Raw genomic sequence first — 20,908 nt, 5'->3', positions numbered from 1 at the left:
GGAGCTCTGCCTGACCTGCCCTCCCCATCTTGCTCCCAGTGCTCAGCAGTGCCAGGGAGGCAGCAAATCCCTGAGCTGTCCCTGCTGCTGGCATGGTGCCCCCTGCTTGGCCTCCAGTGGGCTGGAGGAATAAAAACCTTATAAAAAAAGGGTCATCCTCACCTACCCTGTGTAGGAGCAAAGCCTGGAGCCCCAGGATCCTGGTGCTGCCTGACAGTGCCTGAGGCAGGAGTGGAGGGGCACTGGTAGGATCCTGTGCCCAGTGTTAGGAGTGATGCTCCTCACCTGTCGCTGGTGAGCAAGCCCAGGCTTGGGAATTGTTTGCTGCTCATGCTGAGCATCACCCATGGATAGTTTTGACTGAGACAGGAGCTTTCCATGTGGCTTTGGAAACCTGGGATGCTCACAGCTGGGGTGCACGAAGCCAAAACGCTGTCGGCTGTGTGGATGCTTGTGGTTTCCTTTGTAACGTTTTAGTCTCGTTCCTACCTTGGCAGCAGTGCATGGGGGAACACTTAAAGATTGGGGTGAGAGTTGTGAGGGCTGGCAGCGTGCCTGGAGTGAGCCCTGGTGTGGAGGGAGATGCTGGGAGCAGCTGATCCTTCAGTGCCCTGCATCCCATGAGCTCTCCCAGTGGCATCTCCTCCTCCAGTCCTGGTCACTCCTCAGCTGCTGCCTCCCTGGCTTGGGGGATTGAGGCAGTGGGGCCTGGTGATGTGCCTGACAGCAGGGGGTCTGAGGCAGTGTGGCACCGAGGGTGTTTCCAGTGACGTGGGTTGGACAGATGGTGCCCTTCTCCAGCCCGAAATGACAAGTGACACGTGCCCTCCCGACCAGCAGGCTCCATCCGTGTAATTTCCTCTTCATGGGGCTCCCGGCTGGGCTTTGTGCCGCTCCCCCTGTCCAGTGCCTACCCTAAATAACATCTCCCTGCCCTAAATAACATCTCCCTGCCTGTCAGTCAGCCCCTGTGTGCCCGGGGGTGAGCTGCCTTCAACCACAAGTGCCTCCGACCAGGCTGCGCCTGGCTTTGGCAGAAACCCCTTCCCTGGGAGGTGGATTCCCTTCCTTTCGGATTTCTGAGTCTGGCAGGGTGCTGTGGGCAGCAGGGATGGGACCAGGCAGGGATGTGGCACCCTTCAAGCAATGAGCCAGGACTGTTTTGGTTGTGGAAGGGACAGGCAAGAGATGACAAGGAGAGGAGCATCTTGGTGGGCAGTGTGGGGTCCTGCTGCCCTTCCTCTGCTGCCCATCTCTGGCCTGTGTGGTCACAGTACAGGCCTGTGTTTAAAGTTAATGGTGGGATTACTTTCCTCACAGGCTTCAGAAATGGGCTCCGAATTCTGGCAAATTAAGATCCTGCCAGAATGATGGCAAGGAAAACTGGATAGGCTTGGGGGAAGTTGTGTTGGAGGTGCCTTTTCCTGTACAGGGCTGCAGAGGCTCCTTGATGCGTCCCACCCTGCTTGCCCTAGGAGGGGGCTTTTATGGGATCACAGAGAGGTTTAGTAGGCAGGGACATTCAAAAATCATCCAATCCCACCACCTCTGCCATGGGCAGGGACACCTTCCACTGTCCCAGGTTGCTCCAAGCCCCGTCCAACCTGGCCTTGGACACTTCCAGGGATGGGGCAGCCACAGCTTCTCTGGGCAACCTGTGCCAGGGCCTCACCAGCCCTGGTCGTGGTCTGACCTGACTGTACCCTCAGTTTAACACCAGTCTTTTGCTGGGCCACCGGAGCTGGAGGCAGCTCAGGGGTTCTCAGGAGAGCAGAGCAGAGCGGGAACATCCCCTCCCTCACCTGCTGCCCACACAGCTGGGATGAGCCCAGGACACACTTGGCTTTCTGGGCTGCCAGTGCCCATGGCTGGGTCATGTCCCATTTGTCATCCACCAGTATCCCCTATCCATCTCCACAGGTGCTCCCAGCCATCTTTCCTTTGACTCCTTCCTGTAGAGGACCATCCTGTTGGGCACATGATGAGGTGGCAGAGGCTGCTGGCAGGACGTGTGTCCCCCCATCTGTGGGTGCTGGTGGGGATGTCCTTGTCCCTGACATGGAGAGGCTGAGCAGGATGGGGGGGAAGAAAGATCCTCTGACCTGAGGGCAGGTGTGTCCAGGGCGGTGTTTGTGTTGGCAGCTGCATCTTCCATAACTCACAACGTGTGTCCTGAGCATCTGTTGGCAATGTCTGAGGTCCTTGCAGGGGTGTAGCTGGTGGTCTGTGTTGTAACTGCCCATCCGGGGGGCCCTGGGCACCACCCACCTTCATCAAAGGCAGTCCATGCTTAAAATCAAGCACAGCACAAACCACATGGGGTTCCAAGTGATGTGTGAGCTGGAATGTGAACATGGATGGTGGTTATATCCCCGTAGCAAGAATCCATCCATGCAGACATCCTTCCTAGTTTTAGGAGATGATGCTCTGTGACCTCCTCGATGGTGAGCCCTGCTGCCCACGTGCTGTGGGTGCTGGGGGAATGCTTGGGATGCTCCAGGAGCAATGGAGCGTGTGTAGGCATTGCTCTGGGACCAGTTTTTGACCCCAGGTGGACCCGATCTTACATCCTGGCTCTCTGCTGGCTGAAGGAATGGCACAGCTGGCAGCAGGGCTGGAATGGGGGCTGACAGCTGTCACTGTGCTCAGATGGGTTTGAGAGGCTGCAGCAGCGATGACATGGGACAGGAGAAGGGACAGGGCTGTGTGGTGACACCAGGGTGCTGGAGGGGTGTAAGAGAGCCCACAGCCAAATCCTACCCCTGGCCCTGGGGAGGTGTGGGAGCTGTTGGATGTGGCTGTGCATCCAGCTCTGCCCAGAGCCGAGCTGTGCTCGTGTTGTGACAGCTGGAGGTGGGAGAGATGGTGTAGACTTGGTGTGAGAGCAAACTGCTGCTGAATTTTGAATGCAAAAAGCTTCAGGGAAGGAGCTGGGTTCTGCCTGATGCAAAGGGCAGTGTCTGCTGCAGGGCCTGTATTGCCCCAGCCTGAACCAGCACTGATGTGGCCAGTGGAACCAGGGCAGGGACTGTCCCCTTGTGCTGGGCACTGCTGGGGCACCTCAAATCCTGGGGTCCATTTTGGGCCCCTCACTCCAAGAAAAACATTGAGGGGCTGGAGCATGTCCAGGGAAGGGCAATGGAGCTGGATCAGGGTCTGGAGCACAAGTCTGAGGAGGAGCTGAGGGAGCTGGGGGCTGGTTCTCAGCCTGGAGAAAAGGAGGCTCAGGGGGGACCTTGTCTTCTCTCCAACTCCCTGACAGGAGGGTGGAGCCAGGGGGGGATTGGGCTCTCCTCCCATAGAACAAGGGACAGGACAAAAGGAAATAACTTCAAGTTGCTCCAGGGGAGGTTTAGGTTGGATATTGGGGAAATTTCTTTACTGAAAGGGTTGTCCAGCTCTGGCACAGCTGCCCAGGGCAGTGGTGGAGTCCCCATCACTGAAGGGATTTAACAGATGTGTAGATGTGACACCTGGGGACATGAGTTAGTGGTGGCCATCAAACTCTTAAGTGTGCCAGCCTGTTCCCAGGCTGGTGGCCTTGGCCATGCCCCAGCCCCACTGGGGTACTGTACCCGAAATGAGCAAATTCTAAATTCTGGGCTTTAGGGGACAGTCTTCTGTGCCCACAGAGTGGTGGATAAGGGCAGCAACGTGCCTGCTTTCCCTTGTCAGGGTGAGATTTTCACTGGAATAGTGGCAACTCTGATCATGTGGGCTCTGGGTAAGCATGAATGAGAGAAGCATGAATGGGTTATCCAGGCAAAGGGTGCCATGAGCAGTGGCAAGGCTGAGAGCTGAGGTCTCCTCTGGGTGAGCCCAAATCAGTCACCGTAGGGTGAAAAGGCAGTTTTAGGAGGAAGGAGAGATATTTCGTCTGCCCTATTTCAAAGTAAGAGCCATCTCTCTGCAGACTGTAGTGGCTGCCTCTCTGCAAAGTGTGGAGGGGCCACAGGGTGACGTGTAACTGTCTGCAAAAGTGGGACCATTATGAGATGGGCAGAGACAGTCCTGTCTTAAATCTCCATTCCACTGCCTACATCTCTCTTGTGAGGATGGAGTAAGAAGGAACTTTTCCAGCCTGTTAATTTTCCATTTCCCTCCATCATGTAGCTGCTTTGGATAATAATCTTTTAAATGTCTCCTTATGCAGAGGACTGTAATTTTTCCTTCCCCTGTGAGCTGGCGTCCCCCGCCTCTCTGGGACAGGAGGTATTTTCAGCTCTGGTGACAGTGACACACATGCTTCTGCAGACAAGGACAACCCCTCATTTGCCTGCTGGGGCTTTACTAGTTCTGTTGTATTATCTGTTCTCTCCCACCTTTCTTGCACTCTGCAGCACTCCTTTTATTTTCCCACGACAGGATCCCTCGTGTTTCCCACTGCAGCATCTCCCATGCTTCCCCATGGCAGCATCCTTTGTGTTTCCTGTGGCAGTATCCCTTGTGTTTCCCATCACAGCATTCCCCTTGTTTTCCCATGGCAGCATTCCTCGTGTTTTGCCGTGGCAGCATCCCTCGTTTTTCCCATCATGGCATCCCTCATATTTTCCCATCTGAGCATCTCTCATCTCCCATTGTGGCTTCCCTTATGTTTCCCATTGCAGCTGCCCTTGTGCTTTCCCATGGCAGAATCCCCCGTGTTTTCCCATGGCAGCATCCCTCGTGTTTTCCAGTGACAGCATCCCTCATGTTTCCCATCACAGCATCCCTCATATTTTCCCATTGTGGAATCCCTTGTGTTTTCCATGGCAGAATCCCTTGTGTTTTCCCATCACAGCATCCCTCATGTTTTTCCCATTGTGGCATCCCTCATGGTTTTCCTATTGCAGCATCCCTCATGCTTTCCCATGGCAGCATCCCCCGTTTCCCATGGCAGCTTCCCTCGTGCTTTCCCGTGGCAGCATTCCTTGTGTTTCCTATGGCAACATCCCTTGTGTTTTCCCATCACAGCATCCCTCATGTTTTCCCAGTCGCAGCATCCCTCGTGTTTCCCATCATGACATCCCTCGTGCTTTCCCATTGCAGCATCCCTGGTGTTTCCCATGGTGGCATTCCTCATGTTCCCCATCCCTGCTCTTTGCAGAGCCCTTGTGCTCACACATGGCTGAGGGAGCCCATGAAGCTCCTGCTCCAGCTCCCTGTGGAGGCAGTGGTGTCCTTATCCCTGTCCCATGCTCGCTGTGGGGGCTGTGCCATGGGGCACTGGCTGCTGGGATTTTGGCTCTCCCTCACTTCTGGATTTATTCATTCTGTGCTCTCTCAGTGTCCCTGGTGCTTGGTGTGGCAGTACTCGGGGTGTCCCACACTCTGGCTGGTGTTTGTCCCAGCCCCTGAGAGTAAGTGAGCAAAGGAGAAGGGGAAGATGCCCCTGAGGAGCTCCTGAAATGGAGCTGTGAACTCTGCAGGAAGCACCTGTTGATGCCTCTCTCTCTCCGTGTCGCTGCAGGCGAAGGACAGTGATGATGATGATGAAGTCACCGTCAGCGTGGACCGGGATCGCTTCATGGACGAGTTCTTTGAGCAGGTGAGACGTTTGTTCCTCCACTGCAGCTCTGAAGCTGGTTCAGACCTTTCTACTGGTGCCAGAGTGGGTTGTGGGGCCATGGTCCAGGCTCCCACCACTGTCACGGAGCAGCACTTGGGATAGGGATGAGAGTCCTGCCCTGGCTGGTGCTGCTCAGCTGATGCTCAAGGTCCTTGGGGGTTATGCTCTGAGTGCTGAACATCAGGAACCAGGCTTCCCTGCAGACCTCAGGCTGTGGTGGGCTCACCTGACCCTATGGATGCTTTCCTGCTTCTCCAGAACTCACCAGGGCAGCATGCCCAGGTGATGGGGACAGTAGAGCCTCACATCCAGCTCTTGGACCTCTCCCCAGAGCACCTCTGTGGAGCAGCAGCCTTTGCATGGGACTGATTTAATTTTGTGCCTCCCATTCCCAAACAAGAGGTTGTGTTCTGGCATGTGGGTGGCTGTAAGATCTGCATGCAGATTTTTAGCACACCCTTAGCTTGGCATGTGTGTGGGGGGTGTTAAAGTGGATCCATGCAGGCAATGGAGTGGGGACTGGGAGAAATCTGATGTGCAGGTGGAGGAAGATGAGCAAAGGGGTGGTGTGAGCTAAAGGAGAAGACAGAGCTGGAGGGTGGGTAGCCTGGCAGGCAGAGAGCACAGGAGAGGTTTCCCCGCTTGGCGATGCCGGTGTCTCCCTGTAGTACAGAAGTGCAGGGAAGATGCCAGCATGGATTTGCTGGGAAACATTTCTTCCCTGGGCTGGGGAGTGAGGAACAAACTGGACTTCTCAGCCCCTGGAGAGAAGAGCAATGGGGGACTGAGCCAGCCTCACCTTGTGCAGCCTCAGCAGCGTTCTGGCAGAGGGACAGAGTCTGGGAATCAGATCTGATGCTGATTTATATCAATGCCCAAAGTTTCTCAGTGCATCACAAAGGATACAGGACATACAGTCTGTATCACACCACTGTGACTGCAGAGCTGGCTGCTGGGATGGCAGAGGCCCAATTCCTCACTGGTCCTATAGTTCCCAGCTGGAAAATATTCATCCAGGAGGACGTTTGCTGTGGTTCAGACATATCACGGTTGCTTTGGGATAGGGTTCAATAATCCCTCTATTTTCCAAAAGTCCAGGTCTGTCACAGACCACCTGTCTTGTTGCCTGCCTCCACAGGTGGAAGAAATTCGAGGGTTCATCGACAAAATTTCGGAGAACGTGGAGGAGGTGAAGAGGAAGCACAGCGCCATCCTCGCCTCGCCCAACCCCGACGAGAGTGAGTGACCTCCGTGTGTCCACGGGCTGGGCACTGAGGGGTGGCTGGAGCCAGGCAGAATTCCTTGTGTCTGCAGGTGGCCGTGGCTGGATGGTCAAGGAGAGCCGGGACCTGCCTGGGGAGAAGGTGGAGGGGTGATTGGCGGCTTTGAGACCTTGTGAGGTGGTGAGGGCCCAGCGAGGCTGCCAGAGGGAGATTTCTGAAGGAATGGGGCAGTGTGGAGGCTGGAAAGAGCAAGTGGCTGTTTTTGTGCTGGTTGGCTGTTGTCTTGCCATGGGCAGCCTGGAAGGGTCCGTGGATGGGCCAGAACCTGCTTGGCCCAGAAATGGTGCAGCCCATGGTGGGCACTTGGAACTCTGTTTCTCTGTCCTGAGGATGATTTGTTGCTGGCTGGCCAAAGAGTCTGTCTCCTCCAGACCTGTTTCTTCCCCAGTCTTGTGTTCCTGAGAAGAGGTTTGTTGCCAGGAACCAGAGTTAGGGATCACAGCGCCCGAGAGGTGGCAACACTTGAGAGTCTGGGGGATCTGGCAGAGTTAGAGCTGTGGGTGCTGAGGTCCCCTGTCCCCAGGTGGGACCAGTGCTCTCCCAGGGGAGCCAGAGGAGCTGGCCCTGGGGGTGGTGGGGTCAGCAGAGACTTTCCAGCTTCGTTGTCTACAAATGCCTGGCTGGGGAGTGGGTGGGACCAAGGGGCTGAGTTGTGCAGGGAGAGCAGGGCTGGGCACTGTGGAGCAGGGCTGGACTCTGGCTGGGCTCACCCGCTGAGGGACAGCACTGTGCTGTCACAGGGGTGGTGGGTGCTGCAGGGCTGACCATGCAGGATGGCCCTAAGCTGTGGTAGCCCTTGTCCTTGGCAGAGGTGTTGCTTTTGTGGTCTGAGTGCTGCTCGTGCTCCCAGGCTGGCACAGGGGGGTGCTTGGGGGCTGGAAAGCTGAGACCAGGTCTCTCTCTTGCCCTTCTCCCATCAAGTTCTCCTCGTTTGCTCAGTGCAATTCCATGTCTGCACGTGGAATTGTTCCTAGAGGCCCCAGGAGGGTGTCTACACACACATTGCCTTGCGTCCAGCCCATGTCAAATCAGTAGATATTGTAATTACTTGGAAGAACTGGCCCTTCCTAAGTTGTCTCAGGCTTCCCTCTCCTGGCAGCTGCTCCTCAGCTAAAATTTCCTTAGCCAAGCCTGGAAGCAAGGGATTTTCTCGAGGGAATTCACGTGTCCCAGACTGTTGCTCAATCATCCTCCAGGCTCTTGTGCTTGCACTGTAAGATGTTGCAGTGTTCCTGTTTGGGGGTTTTCAGGGAAGAGCTGTCACTGCTCCTGGCTGCTGCAGTGGCACAGGGTCTGCTCGGGGCTGTAAAGGGCACTCGTGGCCTAAAAGCATAATAATCTATTTAAAAGTCTGAGATCTGCAGTGAACAGGATGCAGTGATGTTGCTGTGGCTTCCAGAAGCTTCCACGACGTTGGGAGTGCTTCTGGTTTTGTTTTACAGTGTTACCTTGCCTTGGTATTGTAGAGAATTCAGTTTGTCATGCTGAGAACTGTTTGGGCAGCAAAAGAAGAGTCCACACATTCAGAAATCAGTGTTCTGTAGTATTGTGGTGCAGCAGGACTGATCAGTGGTGGATAGACTTAGAATCACAGAGTGGTTTGAGTTGGAAGGGACCTTCAAAGCTCATCCAATTCAACCCCCTGCCATGGGCAGGGACACCTTCCACTAGCCCAGGTTGCTCCAAGCCCCGTCCAACCTGGCCTTGGACACTTGCAGGGATGGGGCAGCCACAGCTTTTCTGGGCAACCTGTGCCAGGGCCTCACCACCCTCACAAGGAAGAATTTCTTCCCAATATCCCCTCTAACCCTGCCCTCTATCAGTGTGAAGCTGTTCCCCCTTGTCCTGTCTCTCCATCCCTTGTCCAAAGTCCCTGTCCAGCTGTCTTGGAGCCCCTTTAGACACTGGAAGGGGCTCTAAGGTCTCCCCAGCAGACTGCACAGCCCCAACTCTCCCACCCTCTCTCCATGGCAGAGCTGTCCCAGGCCTTGGACAATTTTGGTGGCCTCCTCTGAACCTGCTCTGCCGGGTCCATGTCTGTCTGTGCTGGCAGCCTCACCCCCACCCTCCTGTGCTTCTCCTGAGCATGCAGAGAACCTGCTCATTAGTGCAGAAGCTTGTCGTAACCCAGGGCAGTGAATTTATTGAGATTAATTTGGAAATCCAGAAGCAAGGTTCCCATGAGGCATGGGAGGGGGAGGGAACCAAAGAGCACTAAAGTGTAGGTGGTGAGAGGCTGGTTTTGGGGTGGGCTCACTGATGTTTGCTGTTTACAATAGCAAGGAAGGATGTCTGGGATGGCCATCAGGGCAAGACATTGCTCTCTGCAGGGATTTGGAATGCTGCTTGTGCCCTCTTAAGTTATTTCTTAGTGATCTGTAAGCACTTTAGCATCATGTGGAACCTTCACTGCAAGATGATGGGAAGTGTTCCTCCAGGGAATCAGAAGGAAGTCACAGACTTCTCATTCTTGTCTGGAGGCACATGTGCTGTGCAGCTTGGTTTGGTGTGGGTGTAGCTTCTCTGTCAGAGATACAAACTCCTTAAACACCACCAGCAAGTCCTTCCTGGAGCTGGAAAACCTTTGAGTGGGGCTTTAGAAGACTGGGACAGAGCTGGGCTGGTAATTTGGGAAATGGATGGGCAGTGTTTGGAGTTGCTGTTGGAGCACTGAGTGAAGGGATGGATGGAGGGATGTGTAGTGGCTGCTGGGTGATTTGCTGCTGTTTCAGGATCACTGGTAGAGGAGAGGGACTCCACAGGTGCAATCCCACTGGAATCTACTTCTTAAATGTCTGTGCTTAGGCAGCTGCAAGCCCTTGGTGCTCTGCTGTTGCAGGAGAAGTTGAGGTCCGTGTGTCTGTGTGAGACCTGGACTTACCCACCTGCCTGGCATGCGGTGGAGGCGCAGGGCTGGATCCGCATCTCACAGAAAGGCTCATCCCTCCCCTCCCCGCTGATCCCTCTTCTGGCTGCACAGACTGTTCTTGGATCTGCCTTGCCACTGCTGCTTGGGCTTATTTTGGAGCCCAGTGGGTGGGCAGCTGGCTGGCTTTGCCACCGAGCCGTTGAGGTGACAGCCCCTGCCTGGGCTCTGACAGACTCGCATCCGGCTGCGGGGGCACAGGGAGGGTCTCCCTGCTGAGCTGGGCAGTGTCAGGTAGGGCTGGGGAAGCTGAGGGGCTGTGTTTCTCCTTGAGTTGGGGCCATTGCTGCTGCTACTCCAGATTTGAGTCACAGCTCCTGGTAAATCCGTTCCTAAAATCCTTCCCGTTGAGCTGCGGCGCTTGTTTTTGCTCGTGGCGCTGGAAGCAGACCGGTCCTCCTCGGTCCAGGTCACATCCCAGAGGAGGTGCCTTTGGGTGGCATTCCAATCAGCGAGGAGTGGAATAATGTTTAGTTTTTTCCTGGAGTGGTCGGGAAGGATTCCTTTGCCATTCCTCCTCTCCGAGCATCACATCCCGCCAGTGGCCGCCCTCCTTCGCTCCCGGTGCTGCGTTATGTAAGGGATGCTGTTTGCTCCATGAATCGCCTCTGGGAACGGAAATCTTCAAATCCCAAGTCGTGTCCGTCAGCCCGTCAGCTCAGCCCATCTCCGCAGGCTTCGGGAGACCCAGTAAATATTTCAGGCAGTAGGTCCATTACAGCTACACCAGGACGAAAGGGGAGGTTCAGTTCCGTGAAACTTGACCTCCAGCTTCATAATTTTAGCTGTGCAGGCTCAAGGTGGTGGTGTTGGACACCAGGGTGCAGGGCTAGGGTGACTTTGTTGGCTCTCTGGCTGCTGGAGGAGATTTGAGTTCCTTGGAGAGTGGCCTCTCTTATTCCTAGCAGACCATTTCTTGGCAGAGAGGCGTGCCAGGTGGGCAAGGAGACAAACTGTGGCTGCTCACCTCTGTCTGATGTGTTGAGGCAGCACTGGCTGGTGCCAAAAAGGCAATTTGGAGCTGTCTGGGTGCAGAGGGACTGGCTGGACCCCTCTGAGACATCTCTATGTTCTCCTGTAAGCACAACCTCACGTCTCAGCAGTCCTTTTGGTGTGTGTCTCAGTGGGAAGCCCACTGTGCCCCGAGGAGCTGCTGCTCAGGTGCTGCTGGAGCTGGTTCCTGGTGGAGCTGCTCTCCTTGGACACGGCTTTTTTTGCCCTTTCAGCTCCACTTCCCACCATGCAGTGGTTTTTCTGGGGGTACTTTCCCCCTGGTGCCTGGTCCCTGGTCCCACCAGGGCAGGGAGGAGGTTTCCTTGAAGACCAGTCATAGTGTGTTGGAGGCTGCAGGCTCAGGACTGTTTGATGCTCCTCTGGGAGGAGCAGTGGAAAGGACAGACAAGGGTTTCAGCCTGACTTTGTTCTCCTGCCTTCTCTTTGCTCTTCCACCCTCTCTGCTGTCTGTCCCAGCTTCCCTGGGATGGGAAATCAGAGCTAGCCCAGACTTCAGCAGACCTTGAAGAAGGAGGCAAGGGGAGCTGGAGCTGTGGTGAAGCAAATGAGGCCCTAGCAAAGCAAGGAACCTGGCAAAAGGTGTCTGGGCATGTCCTGGACGCAGAAAGCAAAGCAACATGTCCTCCCATTCACCTTGCTGCTCTCACCTCTTGTCTGCAGCCTTATTGGAGCTGTCCCTGCCCCAGTCACGTCCAGCTCAGGTCTGGCCTGAAGCAGGGACAGATTCACAAAGTGGTGAATAGAATGGTTTGGTGAATAGAAGGGACCTTCAAAGATCATCTTGTTCCAATCCCCCTGCCATGGACAGGGACACTTTCCTCTACACCAGGTTGCTCCAAGCCCCGTCCAATCTAGCCTTGAACACTTCCAGGGATGGGGCAGCCTCAGCTTCTCTGGGCAACCTGTGCCAGCCCCTCCTGGTCTGACATTTCTTCCCTGTGTCCAACCTGATCCCAACCTCGTTCAGTTTAACACTGTTGTCCTGTGCTGGGGACCCCAGAACTGAAGGCAACTCTAAGGGGGTTTCAGGAGACTGAAGCAGAGGGGGAGCATCCCTTCCCTCACTTGCCTCCCACACTGCTGGGGCTGCAGCCCAGGAGACACTTGGCTTTCTTTTTTCTTTTCCATCCATCCATCCATCCATCCCTCCATCCATTCCCCAGTCTGTGCTGGCACAGGGTATTGCCCCAACCCAGTGCAGGACCTTGCCCTTGGCCTGGTTGGATGGCAAGGTGTGAAGCGGCTTTGATGGACAAACTCATGAGTGGCACAGGGAGGCTGGATGGTTCTGGTTGCTTCCTGCAGCTCCTGGGGTGGGACTGGGGCTGGGAGACACACCAGTGGAGCTGGTGGATGTCATGGTCCCCACCAGCAGCCTCATTGGGGTGGGAAGGGCACAGTGTGGCAGCAGAGCCACAGCAGAGCAGGTGCTCATGGGGACAGTGGGAGCAGGTGCCATCTGCCCCTGTGGCTCTTAGCATCCTTCCTCCCTGCATCCTGCTTCTCCCTCCTCCAGGCAGGTCCCTAAGGGAAAGTGTTCTCAGCCTGTCTTTGCACTTGTGCTCAGTGCAGCTCTGGCTGCACTTGTACCAGACCTGGTGTGTGATGTAGAGACTGGAGGAATGTTTGGTGCAGGGACTGGGTTCCTCTGCCCACCAGGGGATCCAGGAGCTCCCACAGAGTGTCTCCAACACCTCACTTGGCCCGGACATCCTGAGCAATGCAGTGCTAACAGTGCCCATGGCCACTGTGGCAGTGCCACGCTGTCCTCAGGCTGCCTCGGGTGGCTGCATCCTGTCCCCATGTCACACAGATGCTTTTTGTCACCCTTGCATGCACTGCTCCAGCTCCATCTTGGATGAGTTTTGTATCTCCTGCCAGTGATCCTTGTTGAAGGGCTGCTCTAGGATGGTGGTCAGGACCCATCTTCTTATTTACAACCTGAGTCTGTTTACGATCGATTTTCGTACCAACGTCATCCCAAGAACAAATATATTTAGCTTAAATAGCTGTTTGCCCTTCTGGCTTCATCCTGGTGGGTCCCTGCAGAAGCTCAGGTGCTTTGCACAGGCTTTGCACAATCCCAGCCTTCCCAGTCCCCAGCACCTGCCCCAGCTCTGGTTTTGAAGGGCTGAGATACCCCAGGGCATAAGGTCTTCAAGATTTCTGGGGGGCCCTGGCTGCTGGTCAGCATTTCTGGAGCTTTTCAGACTTCCCCTGGAAGTTGGAATCTGCCTATGTGGGATGGGATGGGGATTTCCTGTGTTCAGGTAGTGGGTGCTGGGCTCAGGCACCCACAGGCAATGGATGTTGGACAGAATGAGGGCTGGTGGGTCAGGGTGGCCCCTCTGTGTGTGAGTAAGGGGCTCAGCTGTATTTGGGTTGTGGACACAGCTGTCCAGGGGGTGGACAGTCCAGCCCTCCCCAGGGTCTTTGGGAACAAGCTGACAAAATGCTGCCCTTCAACTCTAAACCAGCCCAGCCCTCCCAGCACCGATCCTGTGGGTGACATGGGGTGCAGGCAGAGCAGGGGCAAGTGTGGCTGCAGGGGTGCTCAGCCTGTGAGTGTGGGGATGCTCAGGCTGTGGTTGCTCATGCTGTGGCTGCAGGGATGCTCTCACAGTGGATGCTCACAGTGTGGGTGTAGGGATGCTCACACTGTGGATGCCAGGGTTGCTCATGCCATGGATGCAGGGATGCTCGTGCTGGTCCTCAGTTTCTCTGGCCACTGCCACCACTCAGCACAGACCTGAGTGAAGCTCCCACAGCCCTGTCATGCCCAGCATGGTGACACCCATTGCCAGCCCTCAGGTGCTGCCTGCAGGAATAGGATGCATGGACTTGCTCTTCATCATCCCAGTGCTGCAGTGAGGGTGCCTGGGACATCTCTGTCCTCTCTTCCTGTTCCTCTGTGGCTTTTTCTTTTGTATTTCCTTGAACATACCATGTGTTATCCCAGGTGAGATTCCTTTTTCCCATGCAGGCCCTCCCCAAACCCCACACTCTAGTTTCATGATCACCAGCACCCATTGTCTGCTCCATCACCCTGAGCAGCGCTGGGGGATCCACCACATGGAGTGCAGAGTAAATATCAATTAACTGGAGTCTGAATCATGGCAACATGAAAAAAAAGAATCCAAATCAGCTGCTCTGTAATTATTTTGGGCTTAATTTAGACCAAGTGGTTAGTGATACTCCTGGAAGATGTGTTATCACTGCTGCTGGAAAACTTTATCTCCTTTGGGCTGCTGCACCCCAGAGCCTGGTGTGTGACGGGCAGCAAAGAGGTGACTGTGGAGCAGGAGCTCATCCTTGCTGCCAGAGGTGCTGCTGCTCCTGTTGTAGTGCAAGAGGGATCTGTGGCTCCTTGGCTTTGTGCCTCTTGCTGCCTTTGGCAGCAGCATTACCCAGGCTGGTACCACAGCCCCTGTCCTCGCTGTGTCCTGGGTGGTTTGGGGCAGAGCAGGAGGTGAGGAGCTCTGGGGATGAGGGGACATGGGACCATCACTGCCTGGTGCCCGTGGCACCCTCCTGTCTCTATTTGCTCTCTCCTCTTGTCTGCATGTGAATTTGGCCCTGCTTCCCTTGTGCTTTCCAGCCTTGGCTGGTCCTTGGGATCCAGGCAGGTGGGTGAGCCGAGCCAAGCCGAGCTGTGCCGTGCTGGTGGTCCCAGCTGCACAGCAAGGCTGCTGGCCCTCTCCTGCAGCCTGAGTTTTTTGGCCCAGGGAGAGAGGAAGAAAGGGAGGAAGAAGGTAAAGGAGCCAAAACATGAGAGGATACGGCAGCTGTGCCCCTCAGCACGGGCTGGCAGAGCTCAGCCCCAGTCCAGGGCACCCCCAGCCAATGGTGGGCACAGTGGGCTGGGGGGGCCTCCTGTGGCACATGGTGGCCTTGGGATCTCCTTGCCTCTCCCTGCTGGATTCAGAGCAGTTGGTGCCAGCTGGGCCCTGTGTGCCAAGGGGAGAAGAGGAGCCAGAGGCCCCTCTGCATCAGCCAGGAGCTCTGCTCTGGTGCTGGCCCCTGCAGGGTGGGATGCTGGGTGGCACAGGGACACCACTCCTGGGTGTCACTTGCTTTTGACTCTGCCCTGTGGTTGAATTTCTCTCATCTTCCAGCAGCCAGGATCCCTCCCCATCCCTTCCCCATCTCTTCTGTCCTCCTCATGACCAGAAAATGACTGGGATTCCTAAAGCTTTTGGCTCTCAGACTTGGTGTTGACAGGGTGGTGGGCGAGTGGGACATGGAGACCGGAGGGTGAAGGAGCAGAGGTGTGGTGCTGCTCTGGGAAGGGCTGGAAGAAGGAAACAGCAGGATCAGGGGTGGCAACCTGGTGTCTGCGTGGCGAGGAGGCCAACCCTGCCCTGCCTGCCTGTGTCACCGTGGCTGTCACTGCACTGACACCCCTCGGAGCCGTGTCCCCCTGGATGGGCTGTGCCACCCAGCAGTGTGGCTTCCCAGGGTGCTGCTGTGCAGGCAGAGAGGGGCAGAGACCCCGGGGGGAGGAGGATGCTGTTCAGCAGGCCCCATCCAGACTGTTCCCTTTGCAGGTGGAGCTCAGCCTTCTCCTGCTGAATCTCCATTGTCTCGGTGCTGACGCTGGGGATAATCCCTTATCTGCAGAAATGGGTTTAGGACGGCTGAGATGAACAAGCCCTAAATCCTGTTACTGTTTCCCAGGATTACTCTGATGCAGGGAAGGCTCTGGTGCTTTCTAGGCATGCTGAGTGCAGGAGCAGCAGGATCTGGCCAGCAGAGCTGGGCAGGGACAGGAGGAAGGTGGGCAGAAGTCCTGGGATCTCCTGGGTCCCCAGCATTGCCCATGGGGATCCCACTGTGGGCACGCCAGGGGCTCCTGCTGTGGGGGTGTTCCAAGAACTGACTCTACAAAGCTACAGCTAAATTACTGAGAGTTGAAAAAGTCAGGGATGGTGAGTGGGAAACTGCTGAGAACAGCTTGAGGAGGAATTACTGGTGAAAACCCATCAGGTTTCAGGTAGCTGGGAAGGCAATGGCTGTAGAGAGAGTGACTTCACGTTAGACAGTACTGGATCTTGACAGAAGTGCTTCCTCTTACCTGTTGGATAATGTTGTGTCTGGCCTTCATCCGTCAGAAACAGGGAGTCCCTGGATCTTGTGGAGTGAAAGCTGCACATGCTGTGGTCGGTTTGGCTGCCCATGGTTTGCCTACATCAACTGATAAGACATTGAGGAGAAACTGGAAGAGGGACTAAGGGCCTAACAGCCAGGATACCCAGTGGGAGACTGGGTGGCCTGCTGGAAGAGCAGGTTGGACAGTGATGGGATCAGCTCCAAGACACTCCTACAGGGAGTGAAGCCCTTACAGCCCTGGGGAGCACCAGCCAGGGGAGCCCAGCTGGGTAGTGGGTCTGACATCAGGATGGGAAGGGGTGCCTGTCCCATCCCTGACCGGTTAGTGCAGAGTAGAACTCCTCAGAAAACCAGGTCAGGGAACCAGTGTCTGAGCAGGTCAGGCTGGGAATTGGCAGGAACTGGTGAAATGAGCTGTTCTGCCTCAACCTCAGGCAAACCTGGCACTGGGCACATCTGCCTGGCAGGGGAATGCCCTGCCCACTGCCCCCTGCCCTCAAATCCTGGGTTCAGTTTTGGGCCCCTCATGACAAGAAAGGTTCTGGAGCATGTCCAGAGATGGAAATGGAGCTGGGGAAGGGTCTGGAGCACAAGTCTGACAAAAGAGCTGGGGGGACTCAGCCTGGAGAAAAGGAGGCTCAGGGGGGACCTTCTCTCTCTCCACAACTCCCTGATAGGAAGTTGGAGCAAGGTGGGGGAAAGTTTCTTCATGGAAAAGGTGGTCAGGTATAGAAACAGGCTGCCCAGGGTGGTGAAGTCCTCATCCCTGGAGGTATTTAACAGATGTGTAGATGTGGCACTTGGAGACATGGTGGCCTTGGCAGCACTGGGTTAACAGTTGGACTTGATGCTCTGGGAGGGCTTTTCCAACCTAAATGATTCCATGATTCTATGATAATCCTGTTCCTTTTTAAAGGCAGTTCACACAGTGCTGCTGTAGGTTTGGTGGAATCACTGCAGTAATCAAGTGTTTGACTGTCATTCCAAATCATTTCAGTGCTTGTTTTAGGAGAAAACATCCACACAGCAAATACCTCCCATTTCCCCTTGAACTCTCCCCAAAATCCCTGTGTTTTATATCCCTGCCACTCCGCCCGCCTTGCACATGATGCTCCTGCCTGCTCTCCCCTCAGGCCGTGCCAGCCCCCACCCTCCAGCCCCCTCTCTCCGGGGTCTCTGCCCGCTGCCCCCCTCCTGCACCCGCGGTGGGTCCGGGGGTGCCGCCGGCTGCGCGTGGGTGCGGCAGCAGCTGCACGGGGGGTGGGAAATAACGATTCCCTGCATCCCAGGAAGATGAGTAATCACCGCGGGGGCACTGCTGCCCATTTGTTGTTACTGGGAGTCCTGCAGAGAGCTGGGTGGAAGGGCTCTGCCTCCTGGAAATGCCTGGCAGGGCTCTGCCTCCTGGAAGTGCCTGGGAGCTGCCGATTCGGAGCGGTGGCTGCTCTGGCAGCTGCCAGCCCCAACCTGTGCAGGCAGAGCCCTGCTGCCTGCCCAGAGCTGCCTGCCTGCCATCCAAGGGCTTGGAATCCCACTGGCAGAGCTGGCATGCCGGTGTTGACCATCCAGGCCACCCACATGCAGGCACACAGCCAGGTGTCTGTGGGACATTACTGGGTACCATTGGGACCTCCCATTTCCTGAGCTGGGCAGTGTTTGGGCCCGGGAGCTGTCCAAAAGCTCAATCAGGACTTGGAGTTTATTTTTGTTTCCCCTTGTCAGGCTCCTTTGCCATATCCAAGGTTGTTCCCTCTCCTTCTGCCCAGCTTGAGCTGTTGGCACAGGGGATTTGGGAGTGGGAGGAAGACTTACAGGCCTGGCGTGGAGGGGTTGGCTTCATGCATGTTCCACTGCCTGGACTAGTGTGTGTCCTGCCTTCTTCCCCACCATGGAGGTGGACTCTCTCACCCTCATGGTCCAACATTTCTTCCCCAAGTCCAACCTGACTCCACAGTTTAACCCCATTGCCCTGTGCGTGGATCCCAGAGCTGGAGGCAGCTCCGGGGGGGTCACAGGAGAGCAGAGCAGAAGGGGAGCATCCCCTCGCTTGCCTGCTGCCCACACTGTTGGGGATGAGCCCAGGACACACTTGACCTTCTGGGCTGCCAGTTCCCATGGCTGAGTCATGTCCTATTTTGTCACAGTCCTTCTCTGCAGGGTGCTCTCCATCCATCCCTCCATCCCTCCATCCATCCCTCCATCCCTTCATGCATTCCTCCCTCCCTCCCTCCTGTGTCCTGCCCTGTCCTGTCACACCTGCTGCAAATGGTTTTATTGGTCAGAGTTGAAAAAATTCTAGAAAATCAAGAGTCAGCGTCTGAGGTTTTTCTTCTTGTTTTCCGTAGCTTGAATAAATAAGTTTCAATGTCAGACTCTGAACTCTGTTTCCAAGAAAAAACATCAGCCTTTGGGAACTGAAGGACTACACAGAGGTCACTGATGTCCCAAATGTCTTTTGGCAAATGGAACTTCAGCTGGAAAGTCCTTCTCCATAGGGCTACTTTCCATCCATCCCTCCATCCCTTTCCATCCATCTCCCCAGTCTTTGCTGGTACTGGGGATTATCCTGACCCAGGTCCATGACCTTGCCTGGGGTCTGGTTGACCCTCATGAGGTTCCCATAGACCCACTGCTCCAGCCTGTCCCTCTGGATGCCCTGCCTTCCTTCCAGCCCATTGATGGCACCACTCAGCTGGATGCCATCCACAAACTTGCTGGGGGTTCACTCAATCCACTGCTTGTGTCCTGATGAAGGTATGAAATAGTTCTAGTCCCAGCACAGACCCTTGAGAGACATCACTTGTTACTGGTTTGCTCTTGCAATGCAATGATTTGGACGTGGCCATCCAGCCAATTCCCTATCCATCCATCCATTCATCAACCCCCTCTCTTTGCAATTCCAGTTTCCCCAAGTCCCCCCAGCTTTCCCTCTGGCCACGAGCTCCTCTTCAGTGCCAGCTCACTGCAGCTGTGATTCAGCAGCCGTGCTGGAAGCTGTCTTGCCTCTGCCAGTGTCTGTCTCCTCTCTGTACTAGTTTGAACCTCCAAGGTCATGGCCAAGCTTCCAGGAGGCAGAGAGGGGCACAGGAGAGGAGCCATTCCCACTGGGAGCAGGGTGCCTCCCAGTTGTCCATATGAAAATTTAGCCTCTCAGATACAGCCCTAGCACAAACCCTCTGACTGCATGGCTGGGCTGTGGGTCCTGCATCCCTGTGCCCTCTGGGCTCTGCAGGGGCTGTGCACGTGTCAGGGCTGCTGCATTGCTCCCCCTTAATCCCAAATCCTTCCTGAACACCCCAGCCCCAGCAGTGTCTCTGACCCAGCTGTACAGGGACCCCCCTCTCTGGGTACTGGCCAGAGGGAAGGGACCCACCACTGTCATTGGGCAGCCCCTCCACCTCAGGTGACGATTCTGTGAGTGCCAGCCCTGGGTTTTGTTCCTCCAACTAGAGCAGCGCTGAGGAAGAGGCCTTGAGCAATTTCCAAATGAATTCAGCAGGCAGGTACAAATCACAAATATGGGGAGTGAAACATCCTGAAAAGGTTCTGCTGTTTCCAGCTGCTTATGAGCTGGAGATCATTCCAAAGGAGCAAAAACTCCCCTTGACCTGTCGCTTGGCTCCTGCCCCTGCAATGTGCTGTTAAATTATCAGGGCTGGGACCCCCTGCCCGTCGTCTGTGGATGCTCACTGGGTGCATGTTCCAGATGCTCTGCAGCTCCATGTGCTCAGGGTGGGATGGAGCCCTGAGCCCACAGCCCAGGGGTGCCCACACCCCGGACACCCCCTCGCTCAGCGTGGGCACCCAGCCCACAGGGGCTGCCCTGGCAGGGGTGTCCTGGTCTGGGGATGGGTTCATGTGATGTGACACTGCTGGATGATTTTTCTCACACCTGAGACCTTCTGCCTAACGTGGCTGGCTCGTGGATGCGATTCCTGCATCGGTGGAGTGCTGGGCTCTCCTTGCAGGGACTTGTCGTGTCGTTAGCACGCTCCAGTTCCTCTCCAGTTGATGATGGTGTGCTGTGTTTGGACCAGTCTCCTCTGGAGACGGTGACATGAGGACACGTGGGCTGAGGAGGTGTTACCATAAAATCCTGGCTTGTGACTGAGGGATGAGAGAAGGGTTTTGGGTGGATATTCCAGACTCGGCAGCCTGAATATGGAATGTTTGCAGATGTTGGCTGATAGGGATGGGGAAATTAATCTGTCAGCCCAGTAGCAATACTTGCACTGTGTTAGTGACAGTGATGGGCTGTGGCTCAGGAGGGACCTTCTTGTTCTCAACAACTCCCTGACAGGAAGTTGGAACCAGGGCAGGGTCAGGCTCTGCTCCCAGGGAACAAGGGACAGGACAAGAGGAAACGGCCTCAAGTACCACCAGGGGAGGTTTAGAATATCGGGGAAAATTTTGTTGTGGAAAAGGGTGGTCAAGGATGGTCAAGCCCAAGCCTGCCCAGGGCAGTGGTGGAGTCCCCATCCCTGAAGGGGTTTAACAGACATGTGGATATGGCACCTGGGGACATGGGTTAGTGGTGGCCTTGGCAGTGCTGGGGGGAAGATTGTACTCAGTGGTCTCAGAGGGCTTTTCCAACCTACATGATTCTGTGATTCTGTGGTTGGAGAAATGGGATGAATTATTGCTGTTTCAGGCAGGATTCTTGTGGAGGCTCCAGCCGGGCAGCACTAGGTCCAAAGGCTCTTGGAGAAGAACACAGCTTGTTCATGGCCCTGTCACTTCCCTCATGGTGCCATGTCTCCTCCTGTGTCCCTGGAGCCCTGGCTGCCAATCCTGCCTTGATTGCTGGTGTCCGCTGGAGAGAGATGTTTTTTGAGGGCAGGCAGCATAAATCTTGAGCCTGTTTTTAATGCCAGCAGAGCCTGCTTAATAGGTTTAAGCATCTTATCTCTCAGTACTGTTAATGAGTTTCTAGGCCCCACAGAGGTGGAGCAGAACTGTATTTTCCTAATCAAGTTATCAGTTTATTAGCAAAAATGCAAATAAAAGAGTTGCTTTGGATGCAAGTAA

At 55.4% G+C, this 20,908-nt stretch overlaps 1 protein-coding gene across 1 annotated transcript in view; it reads left to right on the top strand.

Moving 5' to 3' along the window:
- The window catches only part of STX1A (syntaxin 1A), a 66,329-nt gene that overhangs the window by 8,662 nt on the left and 36,759 nt on the right, over positions 1–20,908 (top strand). The window contains exons 2-3 of the mRNA XM_064677697.1: positions 5,450–5,527; positions 6,687–6,786. Of these exons, the coding sequence (XP_064533767.1) occupies positions 5,450–5,527; positions 6,687–6,786 (178 nt within the window). The remainder of the gene's footprint in view (positions 1–5,449; positions 5,528–6,686; positions 6,787–20,908) is intronic.

Source organism: Pseudopipra pipra, chromosome 21 (assembly GCF_036250125.1).
Source record: "Pseudopipra pipra isolate bDixPip1 chromosome 21, bDixPip1.hap1, whole genome shotgun sequence".
Taxonomy (NCBI): Eukaryota; Metazoa; Chordata; class Aves; order Passeriformes; family Pipridae; genus Pseudopipra; species Pseudopipra pipra.
This window is presented reverse-complemented; position numbering and strand designations above follow the sequence as displayed.